We start from the raw sequence: 16,776 nt of genomic DNA on the forward strand, positions 1-16,776 counted from the left end.
GGAGCTGTGTTTCGTGCTACTTTTTACTTTGTCTACTATTTTTCCTATCTTTGCACCGACGGAAACGGGCAGCCCAGTAGTCGGATGCTCACCTTGTCCACCCCTTTATCGTCACTGTCTATCATCGCCGAAAGACTAATGACGGGCGCGCTTTCTTTGCGTCGGACGTTTTGCCCCGAGTGGTGTCGGTGCATGGTAGGGGGTGGGGCGAGTAGGGGACGGAGTAAAAGATATCGTTAAGGAAAACGACGGGTTTGGCAGAAGAAAACAGATTTCCCAGCTGCGGGAGTATCTTTTTACCGCCTCTTCTTCTTATCCCGCCAGAGGGGTATCATTTTACGTTTTCTTCTCCAAAGTGCGAAGCAAAGGATTCTTGACGGCGAAGCGCGTGAGTGGTGGCGTGATGAAAAAGCTTCCCCGAAAGGTTACCGCCGAAGCAAAAACAAGCACACTCTCCGCCATGATTGATGAGTCCGTCATCTAGTTTCGTTCGTCACTTCTCGGTGTTGGATGCTACGTTTATTTTCCTGACAGAAGTAGATTGAAATGGAACGAACCGCTACACCCTGGGGCTGGTGAGGTTGGGGCTCGTGGCGGGAGGGCAAGCTATGCGAGCGTGAGCGTTCTGCGAGACGCTTCCTGCAGCACGGTTGAAAGGAAAAGCTTAGCTGGGTATATTAATTTGAGATGGATTTCAAAAGCTTTATCGTGTTGTTAGCGGTGATCAAATAATATCAATCATTTACCTGCGCGCTTAAGGATTACAACGGCTCGAAACAATTTAAATAAACGGCTTGCGCTATTTATTGCATGTATTGGTTGTAACTTTTATAAGATGTTAAATAGCTTTTTTCTATACCTGAAAAAACCCAAACAAAATCTCATACGATGGGTTTAACTCAACTAAGTCGGCGAAAAGTATAAGTGTATTTGCAAAGTTCCCAGGAACGCAGCATTAAGCAAAGCAAAGCAATTTTCTCACCGGCAAGCTTGTCCCCGTATAATACTCATATACCTTCCACGACGTCCGCGATGTATCCTGGGAAAGGGGAAAAATATGCTACGGCAAGAAAATGGAAAACTTTCCTCGTTAAATGCTGTTGAATTATTTGTAATTATCGACTCAGGCCGAACAGGCAAGCAAATAAGGTTAACTTTCGGGAAGTTTAGGCTTCACTTATCGGATGGATGAAAAGCAGTGAACGCAGCTGCGCGCTTTTTCATAACCTAACTTTTGTTCGTACATACTTCCAAAGCACATCGTTATGGAGGAAGCGTTGGTAGGTGCAGTGGTGGTGGTATCATAAAATCATCAATATGGCACACAATCGCCCCGTTCCGTCGCTTCCCCAGCTGCTAGCTCCAAAATCCAATAATTTATGCTGCCGTACTCGTGTCTTGAGTCCGGTCGAGGGCGTGATTTAGGTTTAATCCTAGTTTAATTGGCTACATTACTGAACGTTCCTCGATGCTACTGCACGTTGCTACATAAGAGGACGTCCGTGTGTGGCGTTGATTCCTATGCCGCAGCATATTCGTCGAATCCATTCCTGAACAGAATTTGGTGTTCGTGTTTTAGTGATGAGAAAATCGGATCTCACCTGGGACTCAATCAAGCCGATCCGATCCGAAACCGTTGGATCCCAAACCCAATGTCCAAATCTCAAATAACATGATTTCTGATTCTGGATCTGAATCCAAAAGAAGCTGAACCTTGATTCTAGACATTGACCCCCATTTCAAAACTGGACACTAAGGATCCCGGACTTGTATCACATCTGGATCGCTCCAACTACCAATCGAGTCCAACAACCCGAATCCCATTTCCCAACCCTAGTTCGTTCAGTGTCCTCCCGAAACACCTGAAAGCGAATCAATTGCAATGTTTCTCCAACCTGTGTGCCGCTTCGTCCGCTGTGTGTCTTTGTGTTGTATCCTATCCAGCAACGTTCCTTCCTATCATTTATTACAGTACATTGATTGGAGCGACCAAAATTTCGGCCATCGTTCGTTCGTTTCATCCTTCTGCGCCAGCTGTGGGTTTGGAATATCTCAGATTGGATATCATCCACCGCCAGTCCTTCGTTTATCCTTGCGTTTCACACTGTCCGGCACTTATCGCTCTCAATTTCAGCCGCAGTATCGTGTGCTTTACGCTGCTGCCGAAAGTTAAATCATGTGTGCCACCGTAAGATAAAGCTTTTTATCGGCGGATATAGGCACTCCGGCCTGCTCGAGCACGATGTGGCCATTTTTTTCCTTTTGACCTCGTGCATTGCATTATTTGCGAGTACAACGTTTTGCAGCTGGAGGGACTTGTCGCAGATAGGGAAAAACTGAAAGCAAATAGAGAAAGAAAAAAGTCACATGGTTAAGAAAACATGGCTCCATCGAGAGGAACATTCTGGATGTATATCCTTCTAGCCTTATGTCGTAGGTAAAAAGCGGCAGCTCGCATTGCCTGAGAAGAATCCGAAAAAAAACGCCAGGGGCGATTACGTAAGCTGTTGGGGGATTTTCCACGCACAACACGCATCCGCCCGCCCATCCTTGCGGGTCCTACAACGGTCGTTCTCGTTTTTTTGTATTTATCCTTCTTCTTTTCGATGCTCGAGTGCAAGGATAAATTTTTAAGCAGTGTGTGCACATACACAAATGTACTACGACGGAGGAAATGGTGGCCTCCACTTCCCCAAACTGCCAGTAGCGTACATTTTGAATGATACCATCCCTAACGACACGAGCAAGGACGAAATGGATGGGCTTGCGGTGATCACTTCCACCCGGAAGGTATCGAGTTTATCGATTACATTATGGCACTGAACTGGGGATTGTGGAAGGTAGTTTGTGGAGGAAAATCAATACTTTTCCACGCTCTCTCTCTCTCTCTTATTTTTTGTTGGTCGCGAGGGATGTTTTGAGCATAAAAGATACTTCATATCCATTTGTGGAATATTATTAAATACCTACCATTAAAGGCTGAAGGTTAGATTTAAGGTCATTTATGAATTTGTTGAAAGCCAGGTTACGGTGCTATATTTCAGTTTGCGTCTATTAAAGACGTTACATGAGGCATGAGTGAAAATTCAGCAGTTTTACTTATATTTCATTTTATAGTTGCCTTCTTCCTTTTAAAAATATTTGGTTCGACGTGAAAAACAAGTTTTGCCATATAAGCAATAGGTAGCGTCCACTGTACAATATTTTTGTTATAAATTAATGTCGCAAAAATATAATATTACTTCAACAGGGTTGCGAGTGATCCTTGTCACCATAATTTTCCTCATTCAGTTTCAGCTTCTTTGCTTATCGTTTGGTACCTTTTGCTGTTGCTTTAGCAAACAGCTCGATAAAGCCATAGCAAAGTAAAATAGAAAAGTCCAACCCCCTTAACCGGACATTAAAATTAATTTCCCATTACTGTGCCTGTAATCAAATCCCCATTTCGTTCGGCTAAACAAACGGTTCCGAACCGAACTGCTAGGCCAGCCGGCGCAAGTTGCCGGAACCTATTAAATTACGCACGCACATTTTCATTCCGCATTTGCACCACAAAGGTGTGCCCTAGCTTGAGGGACTAATAGGGAATGGCCCGTATCTGCGGAACAATGTGCATAGTGGTTTGCAAGCGCACTATTGTTTGGTCTGATTTTCGTGGAAGCCCTCGGGGAATATCTCTGAATTTTCTAGCAAAACCGTAAAATAATACAGCTAAATAATTGAACAATATATTTCGCAGTATCAGTGTTATTTTCACTTCGATGTCAATAATAGTATGATTTATTTTAAACAAAATGAACTGAAACTCAAAAAATATGGCCGGACTATTTTAAGAAAATTCAAACTCATAAGTAAGAAGATTTATATAAGCTTCAAAAAATCATTCAGATAGGCATTGTGGATGTTCATCTTGAAAAATCGTAGAGCTTCCTAAAAGTATTGTTCCTAAAAGTATCGTTGGTGTTCATGTTCATTAGTTTGGTGTAAATATCATGTTGCTAGTGTCGCGGCTAATTTTAGCTAGCATCTATACATCGTTCAAAAGTTAATTCACCGAAACACCACGACCCTACGCGGAGCCGGCACGGTGTCGGAATGTGTATCATTAGATTTTAATGCCACTTCCGGCGAAAGCGAACAGTGAAATCCATTTGCATTTTGCGCGACTGCATGCTCACTCGACACGGTTGCACGGTTGCAAGCCGGCGCATTCATCAGCAATGCACATGCACTTGTGTTCTCTGGTGATTGGCCTCCTCGTCGATCATAATCAACGATTCAACGCACATATGCCGGGCTTGGGCCTGAACTGCACTCGGCACCGAACACGTCACGGGAAAATCGATATGGCGAATGTCCTGGGTGTCCCTTCCGCAGTCGGTTCCGTTTCGGCCTCCGAGTTATCGCGCGTTTCGCCCCTACCCGCCCCTACCGTCTCGGTCTAGAACCTCTCGACTACACAGAGCCGAATCAGACGTCCATACATAATTCTGCTAAATTATTGATCAAATAACCCGGTCCCTGGAGGACTTTGACACATTGGAATCAGACTTTAATTTGCTTACGGAATATTAATCATTTAATGGACGTGTGTTTGTGTATGTGTGTCCTTGTCTACACGGGTTGTTACGGTTGGTCGGCTAGTGGAAACGCAGGGGTTGTATCGTTATAGAGCTTTAACGTAGAGCTTTCGATGACAAGCGTAAAATTTTGTTTTGCAAGGAAAATTAATAAACACGCTGAAAACAAATAGCTTGTGGGAAAATCGCCTTTTTTAGCTATATTAGTCAGTTATGTTCTTGTTTTGAAGAAAAACAACCAAAGTTTTCTGTAAAGATATGTTGATTAAATAATAAGTACATGGTTTTGATCTCTTAATCAAACACATTAAGAATGTAATGGGGATCTTATTTCAACTGGTTTAACAAACATAGAGATGTTCGATTTAATAAAATCATTAACTCAAAACCAATAGTTCAAAATCTGAAGCCATTTATTTCACCAGAAATAGATGCAGAAGAAAATTACCTCAAAGTAATTTAAAAATAGATTCCGACTCAATAGAATGGAAAAATGACATAAAATATCTTGGGATGAACTTCGAGAAACAGATAACGTTTAAAACTCAAATTATCAACACTATAAATAGGATAGATAAACTGATAAAAGTACTTTATCCCTTTATAAACAGGAGTTCGAAACTAAATCAGAAAAACAAAATTCTGCTTTACAAAACATGCTTTCGTCCCATTATTAGTTACGCTTTTCCAGTTTGGAATAATTGCGCACGAACTTTCATTAAGAAACTACAAACAAAACAGAACAAGATTCTCAAAATAATTCTCAATCTGCCACCATGGTACAGCACACGGTCATTACATGAAAGAACTAATTTACCTATGATAAGTGATTTCCTAGAAAATCTGAACTGCAACTATTATAACAAGTGTGAAATGAGTAGCATGTACTTTATAAATCAACTTGTTCTGCATAGGAGATAAGTAAATAAGTTAGACTAGGTTAAGATTTAGGTTAAGTTAAATATTATAATTTTTTTTTTCTTTTGTCTGAGGGTTTTTTTCCTAATTTTTTCCCGCGTTACTTAGTTCAATTATTATCAATTTCAAAATGGCAATGCCAAAAAATATTCAAATTCAACGTGGAAAACAAAAAGTGAACCCGGTACAACTGTATTAAAAATGATGTAAATCACCAACATATTAATTCAAAAATAAACCATATACTACTACTACTATTTAATAAAATCATTCACACAAAATAAGATATTGTAAACAACATGGTTATAATTAATTCATTAATTCATTAACAATATTTGACAATCATTAAATAGTTCGAAATTAGTTCGTATTCTATTACCTTTTTAGGTGAATTAATCTTTTTCAAATCATGAAATTTATCATGCACCTTCAACCGATATTATTTGGTAAGTTTAGCGAATGATTCACGGTCGGATCATTCAAATCCAAACGCAAATGCCTCGTTAAGTAGGGTTACAATTTCTGTTTCGACGCGTTAAAGGCATCCTAGGAATTCCCAAAACATCCACTCTAGTAACCATCTGAAAGCTTCATTTCAAAGTATCCCATCAATGTAATTTCGACCCAATTTTTTTCCTGGATAGAAAAGAAATTTTCCATTCAAAAAACGGAAGCATAGATTTAAGACGAAAATGAAAGGCAAACCATAGAAATCTCAATTAAACCGGAGCGCAAATGAAGGGAAAACCCTTTTTCGAAAGGCCCAAAGTCTCGTACCGGTAAGAATCCTTCGGTCGGGGTTCCTTCCGGTCAGCGGGGCGTAGGCCATGCTTTTCCGCTTTCCGTCCGTCTTAACTTTGTTCGGTTACTAATTAATTTGTGCTGTTTATATCTTCATTTTAAAAGAAAAGAAAAAAACTCATGGCGGAATGCAAAACGAGTCCGTTCCTAAGGATGAAGGTCTGTAAAATCGGTCTGTTTGAGAGGGCATCGGTGCCGGAATCGGTGATTGACGGCTTCACTAAGGGAATGCCAGAAAATTGGATTGTAGCGGGAAACTTTGGCGATAAATTTAATAACTGCTTAATAACTCGGGTAGTAGGTGAAGCGTGGCGTTCTACAACAAAGATTGTAACGTAAAAAAGCGGGTGTTTCAAAAGGGTTCATTGGATTAACAAATGCAACGTGGTGTTTTCTGGACTGATTAGGATTTTTTTAAATGAATGTTTTTTCTGTTCTTCAGAATAAAGTCAGTACTATCGATTACTTCTTTTTTGTCATTATATTTTACGAAATGTATATTGAGAGCGACGGCGTGGGTTCGAATCCCAACCGAGACCGGACCCTCCCCAGTACGAGAGGACTGACTATCCACGTACAACAGGGAAACAAGTCTCGTAAGCTCTTAACGGGCAGGCATGACCAAGAGATCGTTACGCCAAGAAGAAGAAGATATTGAGAGCACAAGTTAATTTAATAAAAACATTTGGAGAATAAGCTTACGTCGTAAGTGTAATGTTTTAGTTTGATTTAAATATCGCATACTGTACTTTAAATTAACATACGGTTGTTAGAATATTAAAGCTTGGTTAAAAAACGATTGTCTATTTTAGAATATTTTCACAAAGTTTTCCAATTATATCTTTAAAAACTCCTGTGTGCCAATTAGAACATCTTAGACTTAAAATGTAATCTCATACCGAAAAGGTAAAACTTTTTCTCCATGAACGTTAAGAACGGCCCTTTCCGCCTGGAATGGTTCACATTCACGGTGCGTTTGTTTTTCATTTGCCAACCCCTCAGTGGGTTGAGTAGAGCGGCAGGCTGTGTGAGTTTTCGTTTGGCTCACTCTCAGCTCATTACAAACAATCTCGACCTCTTCCACGAGACTAACTTTTGCGCGATTACACAAAATCATTAGCGGTGCAAAACTAACTAACAGCGCACGCAAAAATTGCTCATCCGCACGAAACAACCTCCCCCTGCGCTGCTTGAGAGTTTCCGCCACGAAACGGGATGAAAATCACGTTCCATTAACTATGGCTTGGGATTTCCCGTTCCCTTCGGGAGCCACCGACCGCGATGAACGCGTCAAAATGTGTTGCAGGCCTCCCGAGGACGACGGGGTTCATAATAACAAGCAGGGGCCGATCGACTGGGCGAAGAAATAAAGTTGCGTATCACTACGAAAGGTTCTCCCCTTTTTCCCGGTAGTGGCGTCGCCGGTTGGTCATCGCCAATTTATGCCGGCTTCCGACTATCCCCGGGCCTTCCTCCTTCCTTCACAAGTTTGGACATGTTTCCCGGGCGTTCGCCGGGCAAAGTGTAATTTATTGTCCCGTGATTTATACGCTTTCATCTTATGTTAATTAAATGAACGGTGCCATAAATTACCCTGCGCGGACCGTGTCGGGAAAAGCTCCACTGTTCCAAAACCCCACCCACGCTGAATCGTTAGCCGATGGAACTTTCCACCGCGTCATGTTCCAAAGGAGCATGTCTGACTGTGTGTTCGGGTGGCGTCTTTATCCTTAAGCCCACGCGTAAAGGATTTGCTGCGGCCGTCGGGAAAGAAAAGGCGAAGTGAGAAGTGAAAGCTCAACAGTAAGAGTCTTGACATCAAACCAAAAAAAGGAAAAGGATAACCTTTCTCCAACTGTCCCCTGGTTGCCCTCTCACGGCGGGGGGGAGAGCTTTGGTAAAGTTTGGTGCGGCGCGTAAAAATGACACCTCCGTCTCGAAGAACCCCTTCCCCCACCCGAAGACCGTGCGACCCAGCTGCAGTGTGAAGGATAATTAAAAGTTTTCCGGCCAAAAGTCTTTCCGGGGTGTGAATGTTTTTGCCAGCGTTTTCGACAGCTTTTGGGAAAAGTGGTTTGGTTTTTGGCCCGCCAAAAGTCGGTCGGGAGGAGAGGATTGGGTTTTCGGAGAAAAACACCCACACGCATGGAGTTGTGGCAACTGCGTTTGGGGGCGAAAGGGTTGGAAAAAAATGTGTTGAAACATTTTGTTCGCCTTCGTTTTTCAACTCTGGCGTGACTTTTCCCACAGTCAACCACTGGGCGCCTCCATCGGGTTAACTTGTTATCGGTCGCTCGCTGGCGGCGATTCCCAGAAACGATTCCGGTTGTGAACCGGTTTCGCTATAATTTCTTTAAAAGCCATCTTCAGTAGCAGCGCTTCGCCAGCCACAAAGTATTGCGCCCATCAACCGACCGGAGCCATATTGTGGAGGAGAATGCTGCAAAACATGCGGTCCGATGTGATGTCGGTCCTGGTGATGGAATGCGTTTCCGAGCGAGTGAAACGATCACACTGCCGACGATAACGCCTACAGTGGGTAGGGTCGACCGAAGGGAATGCTGGCGAAAGTAAATCGCACCCAACCGAGACGAAAATGACACGATAAAAACGAATCACCCCCGGGCCAGGCCTTCGGCGTGGAACGCTCTGGCAATAAAGCCTCGCCCCTCGCGGGAGGATGGCTGACATTAAAAATAACGTTCCACGAAGATGAGCGGCTTACGCGCGAGATGAAAGCGAATGCGAAATGCGACCAACGTCGCTGCACCGGCGGAACACGAAGTCGAGCGGCCATAAAAATCCTTATGATGCACTTTTATTGCATCATCCTTGCATCGTTTGGAAACGGAGCTTGGTCGCACGATGGACCAATCGCTGTTGGTAGTTTGCTGGGAACATGTACTTTATGCCACGGGAGCAACTGCTTCCTACACGACGACGCACAACGAGCGTACATCTAGACCGTCAAGTGGGCAAAGTTTAGAAGTTATTGCACAAAGGATATACAACGTACGAGAGTGAGGTTGTTTAACAGAGACTACACGAACGTTTCCGCTGCTGATACGCGCGCCACTTGATGCCAACACTCCTTGAGGCAACTTGTTTTGCGTATTGCAGCACCGGTAACTAATTTCATCAAGTTTCTGACAGACATGTACTAGTTCGTAGAGTTGCTAACACTCTGAAAGATATAATTACAGTGGCAGAAGCCGTTCTGAAACTTACTTCCCTAGCGTGAACCACTTGGTACTAGTATTAATTGCAAGTTAATTTATCTACATTTTTCCAGAAAATATTGCAACAACTTTTCTTAAGCAGTTTATCTCTATTTTACAATTTCAAAAAATTTTTAGCATGCAGTTCTGACTTGAAGTAGAATTAAAATCTATAAAATGAAACATGAAGAGTTGATTTTTATAAATTTCATTTGTTAGGAGTTGTTTGAATAAAACTTTACGTTCAAATAATTTGCTTTTTCAAAACAAAAGTTATTTATGGTAAGTCTGGTTTTTACATTTTTCGTATCAGCCGGGCGGCGATAACGGGAATCGTTTGTTTGGATCTGTTTTCTAAAATTTTGCATCTGTTGTACACTGGTCGTAATGGCCTTTACTTATACTTTTACCTAAAAAGCATTGAATTATGCTTTAGCAGTAACAGATTACAAATAAATGACATAAACATAATAATGCCCAGAAATACTTGGCAAGCGATAACTGGAAAAAAGTAATCCTGATTTATCTATGTAACAAATTTGTGAACCTTGATATCAGCGGTCAAATAAATCAGTTAATTGGCAGGTTCTTTCAATATTTTCGATATATTCACTTTTTGTACCATCAATCATGTGCAATGAATACTCCATTCCAGGAAACATAAATTGAATAAACGAGCCTTGTAGAGCTCACGTGTTCGATCAATAATTTAATTTCAATTAAGCATATCAGAAAGCTCTACATTAGAGTTCATGTTTCCTACGCTAACTGACAGCTTATTTATGGCAAAATAATTTACACCAAAGTTCGATGGTAGTACGACCTAAATTGTTCGTTTAATTGCCCCTCCTACATAGCTGGTTGGCTCGAAATCTTTTCCACCTCGGTGCATAATTGATATCGGTACATTTTTGCACACTGGCAGCATACATTCTGCACCTGTTAATGCTAACCATCAACTGTACGTCAGCCGAGCAGCGAGAGATGCGAGCCAGCTGTAACGTCATCGTCATCGAGAACTTAACTACGGTCGCACGTGTTCGTCGGCTCTCGATGTACTCTTGTTCGGAAAACTTGTTGCCCGCCTTGGGGCAGGAACCATTCGCAAGGAGCTTGGAAAGCGAAGGCCCCAGATGCACCATCGACGGGTTGGGTGCGCGAGGATTGGGGTCCGCTGGGAGCGTTTTCCATCGCGTTCCGGTGCCTACCTTCCGGTTGGCCGCCTCCCATGAGGGGTTTACTGTTGAAGTGAAGTGATTGATTATTTACCGACGTGAGCGACCGTGGCTCTGATGCGTTCTGGCAGCACAACCGTCAGAAAAGTCATGCACACGAAGTAAGCCATCCTTGCGACCTAGAACCGACGCACCGGGGCAAAGCAGAGCTCGGTTGCATAAGGGCGTGGGAAAGGGGAGGCGTTTTCCGAAAAGAGTGCATGGCTAGGTTCCTCAGCCGAGCGCACACCCAACATTGTTTGTGTGCATTTGGGTGTGCTTGCTTCTTCGTGGTTGATGAAAATGCTAGACCTAGACCTCCGCCTTGCAATGGGCGGAAGAAAAGTCAAATGAAAGCATACAGACTCACACACACACACACAGCAAGTGGTTCCCTTGCGCTGGTTCCCGTTCCCCTTTTCTCGCAAAGGAAATCCCTCTGGCTCGCTACTGTTGATGCTGGTACCGGTATTAAAGCGCCCTATGGTGGTAATTCAGTGTGATAAATTAGTTTGCTTTTTACTCATGAAATGTGCCACTGAAAATAGAATGAAAAATGATTACCGGTCGTTACGTTGGGTGCGGTCGTCGTCGGCGTCGTCGTCCTCGTCGTGAGGGAAAACACTTTATGACATTTTTGCCGCTTTATTTTCCCCGTTGCTTGCAAGAATACCCATTATGTAGCCTGGGTCGGTAGCCTGCCATAGCTTGCTTGTCAGGGTGCGCTTAGTACGTGCGAGAGTGTCGACGTAAGGGTTTCTTGCGAACACTTTGTTTGCTAGTTTCAGTGCAATCAATGGGATTTGATTTTTAGTAAATAGAAATAAATCTAATGAGGTTTCAAATGAAAAAATATCTCAAATGAATTGTGAGCTCGGAGCAAGTGTTATTTGGTCCCACTTCAAGAGATAAATGTTAGGCAATTGTTAGGTTTACTAGGTAATTATCCCGTAATAAATAATGGAGTTTGGAAAGCTCGTTCGATCTATTACTGTACATTCCATACAAAATAGATTGATCTCAGTTGATCAGTAAAAGTTTAAAGCAAAACATAGAATTTGTTCACCCAAACGGTGGTGTTATACTTTAATAATTTTACATCACCATTAACACTAACTTCTACAATTTTTGAAAACATTTGACTATATAATTTACTCAACCTGCGTTTTTCTAAAACCCGAGCAAAGGCTATTCTTTTATGCATTTTTATAATAACGATAGCCTACTGCTATATAATTAAGTGTATTCTTATATTAATGTGAAGGGCTGGTGATTATTTCAAACCCCTTATTTCAGTCAAAATCTGCCACGTTGGACGCCTTATGTTCCGTTCTCTGTATCTTCTCACTCGCGGTGACACTTCCTACAAAATGGCATAAAAAACGACGGGCGCCTGACCGATGAAGAGCTCATCATTAATCCACAAAGCCCCCGAGCCGCCGGAGGTTAGCGAAATGCATGCGCAAACATGTGCAGAACATATTTGTTTATTGATTTATGGCTTGCAGGAGCCGCTCCACCGGGTCGCCCGCATTCACGCCCATACTTCCGAGCGGTGGCGACTCTTTATGGGGTTGTGTGAAAAGTCAACAACGCCCGGTGACATTGTTGGAATCATGCATGTGTGTTTGTTCGTATGTTTTTCTCTGCCTGCGTGTCTGCACCATGCTCAGGCGTGGTATCATAAATTAACATCAATTGTAAAACTGGAAACACCCTCAAGCAACCCTACCGTGACCGAACCGAGCCGACACTTGATTGGCGTTGGAATGCATGCGTCCAATGGGTGCCATGGTTTTAAAGAACACGCTTGAACGCCACCCGTTTGGTCAGGCGTTAATTATCGTCATATGAGTAGAATAAACGGCTGGTCGAGTGCACCAAATTAATGCATGCGAATTACTTTACAAATCATTAAAACGCGGCTCACAATAGAATGAAATGAAATGGTATTTCGCGTAACCACCACTCCAGGCAGTGGTTTTACATCCTCATAATTCAGCATTGTCTTGTCTTCAGACCATATAACCATATTAATTCGAAACATTCTACACGCACCAGTTGGTAGCCATCGGCGTCGTCCTCCAGCAGGCGGTAAGTCGCCTGACATATGTTCTTTGTTCCCCAAACACACACACACACACACGCGCGCACTGCGGGGATCTGGAGCAGCTCGACATAACCACATGAAATGTGGTGCGTATTCTTTTCGGATGATAACTAATTTAAATTGAGCGACATGCGACATGGCGGCGGGTTGTCGGTTGGAAGGAAGAACCTCGTCGTCCCAAAACTCACGATTCCAGTGCGAGCGATTCGTTGCGGCACGTTGCGAAGAAGCTCGGGCTGCTTCCCGGAGGATGGGCTTGAATTTTTTGACTCCAGCATTCCCTCATCGTTATCGTCATCGTCGTCATCGTCATCTCTCGCCGGAGAACGCTGACTGCCGATGGAAGATGATGCTGATGGCAGTTACAAATTGATGTAATGAATATGAACGTAATTTATGACGAGACCTAATTGCTGTCTGTGGGGAATGTTTTAGTAGTGCTCGAGGACATCATCGTTGCCGTTGCCGTACACCAGCCTCTTCCACGAAGGAAAACCGGCGTTGCGCTGGTCTCACGCAAGGCGCGATGGCTTTTCGGCGCAAATGTGGCAGCCGAACGAAATGTGACATTAGTGTGATGGCTTTGCCAGATAATGGACTGATGCTTAGAGGTACCATGCGAATACGGAAGGCTTCTTCGCAATTTTCTCATTTGCCATGCGTGTCTGCTAAATTTTAGTGAACAGAGGCTTTTAGGTGGCAAATGGAAATTTGAGAACTTATCTAAAATAGCTATTGTAGTTCTTGGAATATTGACGTGTAGAATGTTTGCATTCCATCAAAAGTTGTCATCTGATTTCATTTATCTTACTCTAATACTCTTCCTACTGCCATAAGTTGTTTGATAAATTGGCTCTATCATTACCGATATAACTGCCGTTATAGTGATTTTACCCATTTTATAAAGTATAACCAATATCAAAATATTTTATATTTAGTGATTGTAGTAGTACGAAATGTTATTTAATTGCACATATAAATTAAATTCATATTTCACGCTTTTGTTTGGCAGAATGCTACACGTATTTTCTATTCATATTTTTTCATTGCAAATTTTATACGATAGCTGCTAAAGAATTTTGATTGAGCTTTCAACGAAGAAAAATTCGTTGTCCGATGTAGATTGCTAATTTCGTACGCTGTCTGCACCTCAACACGCCGGAAAAAGTGGCTCCGAAGAACCTTCAATTGTAGCGTTAGTAGTTTTCCTTTCCGTTATCGTTTATTTTTCAACCACACTTTTACACCCTCAACGCGGCGTGGAAATCAAAGCCACATCCTTCGCTGACAGGTGTTGAAAATCACACAACAAACGCAGGGTAAATCACCGCCGCAAGCTATACTGCCTTTGCGTTCGCCTGCTGCACCCAGCGTTTCCCGTTGGCCCCGACGTCGACCACCCTCGGACACTCTCTCGGAAGCACTCGAGCGCTGGGATATTTTCCATATTACCCATTGTGTTGTAAACTGGCTTGCACTTTTCCTTCACTTTTTCTTCTGCACAGCCCAGTTGAAGTGTGTGCGTTTGTGTATGTATGTGTGTGTGAGAGGTGAGGAAAAATAATATAGCCTAACGAGGAGAGAAAATTGCTTTTTAACTTGAACGGTCGCAAACGAGACACCTTGAAGAATGGGTACTTGTGGCGTGAAATCTTTTTTTTTTTATTTGCAAACAGTTTTCCATGGTGGAAATGCCCAAGCTTTTGTCATCTGATAATATTCTAGCTTATTGCATAATATTATGGAAAATCTCGGAAAGTGGCTGCCCATTTTATGTTCCCTGAAGCTGTTTTCAATTTTATAAAATACAGAGAAAACCACATGAAGTGTAATTTAAGTTTGTTGGGTGTTATAGGGATTGGAATATTATAAATAACCATCATTATAAGCAACATTTTTATTATCATGTAAATGGTTATGATAAGCGACTGTTGTTGTATATCACGCTTTAATGGCAAGAAAACTGTTGAAACAAATTGAGCCCTCTGTCATCCAAACCGTCGTGTCATTTATTGTCCTACTCAACTAATGCTTTAATTTTCCCTTTTTTTGTTGCAGAAATATCATCTACAATCTCAGCATCTACGACCTGTCGGAAACGACGCGCCTGTCGTGGTACTCCTCCGACGACGACATCAAGATGTGCATCGTGAAGGGCAAGGACGAGGTAGGTGTCTCTAAACCGAGCGTTCGAGTCAGTAGCGAGCGAAATAAGTAAATTTTCGTACAGCCGATTACTGGCCGGTTTCCCCCACCGCGCGTATCGAGGAAAACCTCCCGACGCGGGTCGTGAGGAAAAATGCTCGCCCATTTGCGCTTATCTCGGGTGGCCATTTCATAACTTTTCCAGGGGTTCTTCCCATCCTGCACCGGCGGCTTCGGTCGGTTCGTCGTAATCAGAGGCTTTTCAATTTTCTGCTAATCGCTCATAAACATACTGGGTGGAATTTAACCTTCACTCGCTGGCGAAATTCCCCATCATTTCTGGGCTATCTTTTCTCACACTCTATTTGTCTGGTGTGCTGCGCTCGGGACAGCCAGCCATCGAACGGGAGTGTTGTCCCGCTTCTTACCGAAATGCGGACATCAAAACGATAGGAGGGACACAATCGAGGAGGGTTAAATGTTGTTGCTAACGATTTGGTTATGTAAATGACTCTTGATAACATGTACCCACTCGTAATGATCATGAAAAAGTGTCTCATCGGGCTGCCGTCGGTGTCCTTCGCCCCGGGAGAATATGAGTGGTCTTCGATGGCCCGCCTGTTTGCCCGCTTTCAGCGTTCCCTTTTCGTATGGAAGAGGAGGTATAGGAACGAATTTCAGCCCAGCACGCAATATTCTCATCCCGTTGACGGGTGTTGGCAGTTGCGCTGCTGTTGGGTGTGACCTAGAGTAATTTCGACGTGTTGTTTACTTACACGCTCCACGTTGCGCAAATATTAATTCAAGATACATAGCGAATCGGTGGCGGTGGGTAACATAGATGTCCGAACGGTCCGTCGAGGCATTTCAACTTAATTAAATTTATACAGCTGCACAGATTAAAAGCAAGCTTTTTTCTTACCAAACCTCTTTTGTCCGGTTTGTCCAGGACTTCTTATTGCATGATATTGGTGTACATAGCACCAGATCAAGCGCTCCGCGTGAATGGGACACGCTTTTACAATCTTTACCGTATTTGCTAATCGTTCCCTACGACGCTCCTGTTCCACGTTCATCTCGCAGTGCAACGAAAGTGCTGCGGGATAGCTCCTTTTTCGTTCGTTTTGACGCTCTCAAGGAAATTAAAATTAAAAGCAATCTTAACGTTCGAAAGACGAATGAAACGGAGCGAAACGAGCGTGATAACGATTAGGATGAAACTGGCAACTCGGCCGCATAGCTTAGCATAAACCGGCAATGGAAATGGTAATGCTTCTATATTGCGGTTCGAAAGGCGAAGTGTAATCGTAAAATCTAAAATTCAAACACATTTTATCACACGGTTCTATTCATTTTCGTGTGCGGTACTAACAAGTCCTTTAGCAAATGAGATTCCGGAAGAGATGTTCCGAAGGGTAGTTCAGTATCTCAAGCAGCAATTAACTAGCATGTTCTTTACTCGTTTGCAACTAGTAAAATAAATCATGATAATTCAAAAACATTATGCAAAAAACATTTTTTAAAATTAAATATTGATAAATTTTGCTTTTGCATTTCTAAATTGAGATTTGTTTTAGAACGAAATAACCGTTATGATGTATGACAAATATTCTTTATAAATTCTCATACACCTTATCAATGGTGAACTATTCAATACTATACAATTTTTAATAATATTCTCTATAGAAACTAATTGGAACTAAGGCGTTAAGATGTTTTATTAGCTACCAGTTAGAAACAAACTTTTTGCTTCTGTACGCTTGTGAAAGTGATTGGCCAAAAAGCAATTA

General features: G+C 42.5%; 1 protein-coding gene across 4 annotated transcripts in view; it reads left to right on the forward strand.

The window, feature by feature from the left end:
- The window catches only part of LOC131265717 (semaphorin-1A), a 190,569-nt gene that overhangs the window by 145,927 nt on the left and 27,866 nt on the right, over positions 1-16,776 (forward strand). For all 4 annotated transcript variants that reach the window (XR_009178295.1, XR_009178296.1, XR_009178297.1 and 1 more), the window contains one exon: positions 14,900-15,008. Coding sequence is in view for 1 of the 4 variants with exons in the window: in XM_058268020.1 (XP_058124003.1) it covers positions 14,900-15,008 (109 nt within the window). In the remaining 3 variants the exon portion in view is untranslated. The remainder of the gene's footprint in view (positions 1-14,899; positions 15,009-16,776) is intronic.

This window comes from Anopheles coustani, chromosome 2, assembly GCF_943734705.1.
Source record: "Anopheles coustani chromosome 2, idAnoCousDA_361_x.2, whole genome shotgun sequence".
NCBI classification, from domain to species: domain Eukaryota; kingdom Metazoa; phylum Arthropoda; class Insecta; order Diptera; family Culicidae; genus Anopheles; species Anopheles coustani.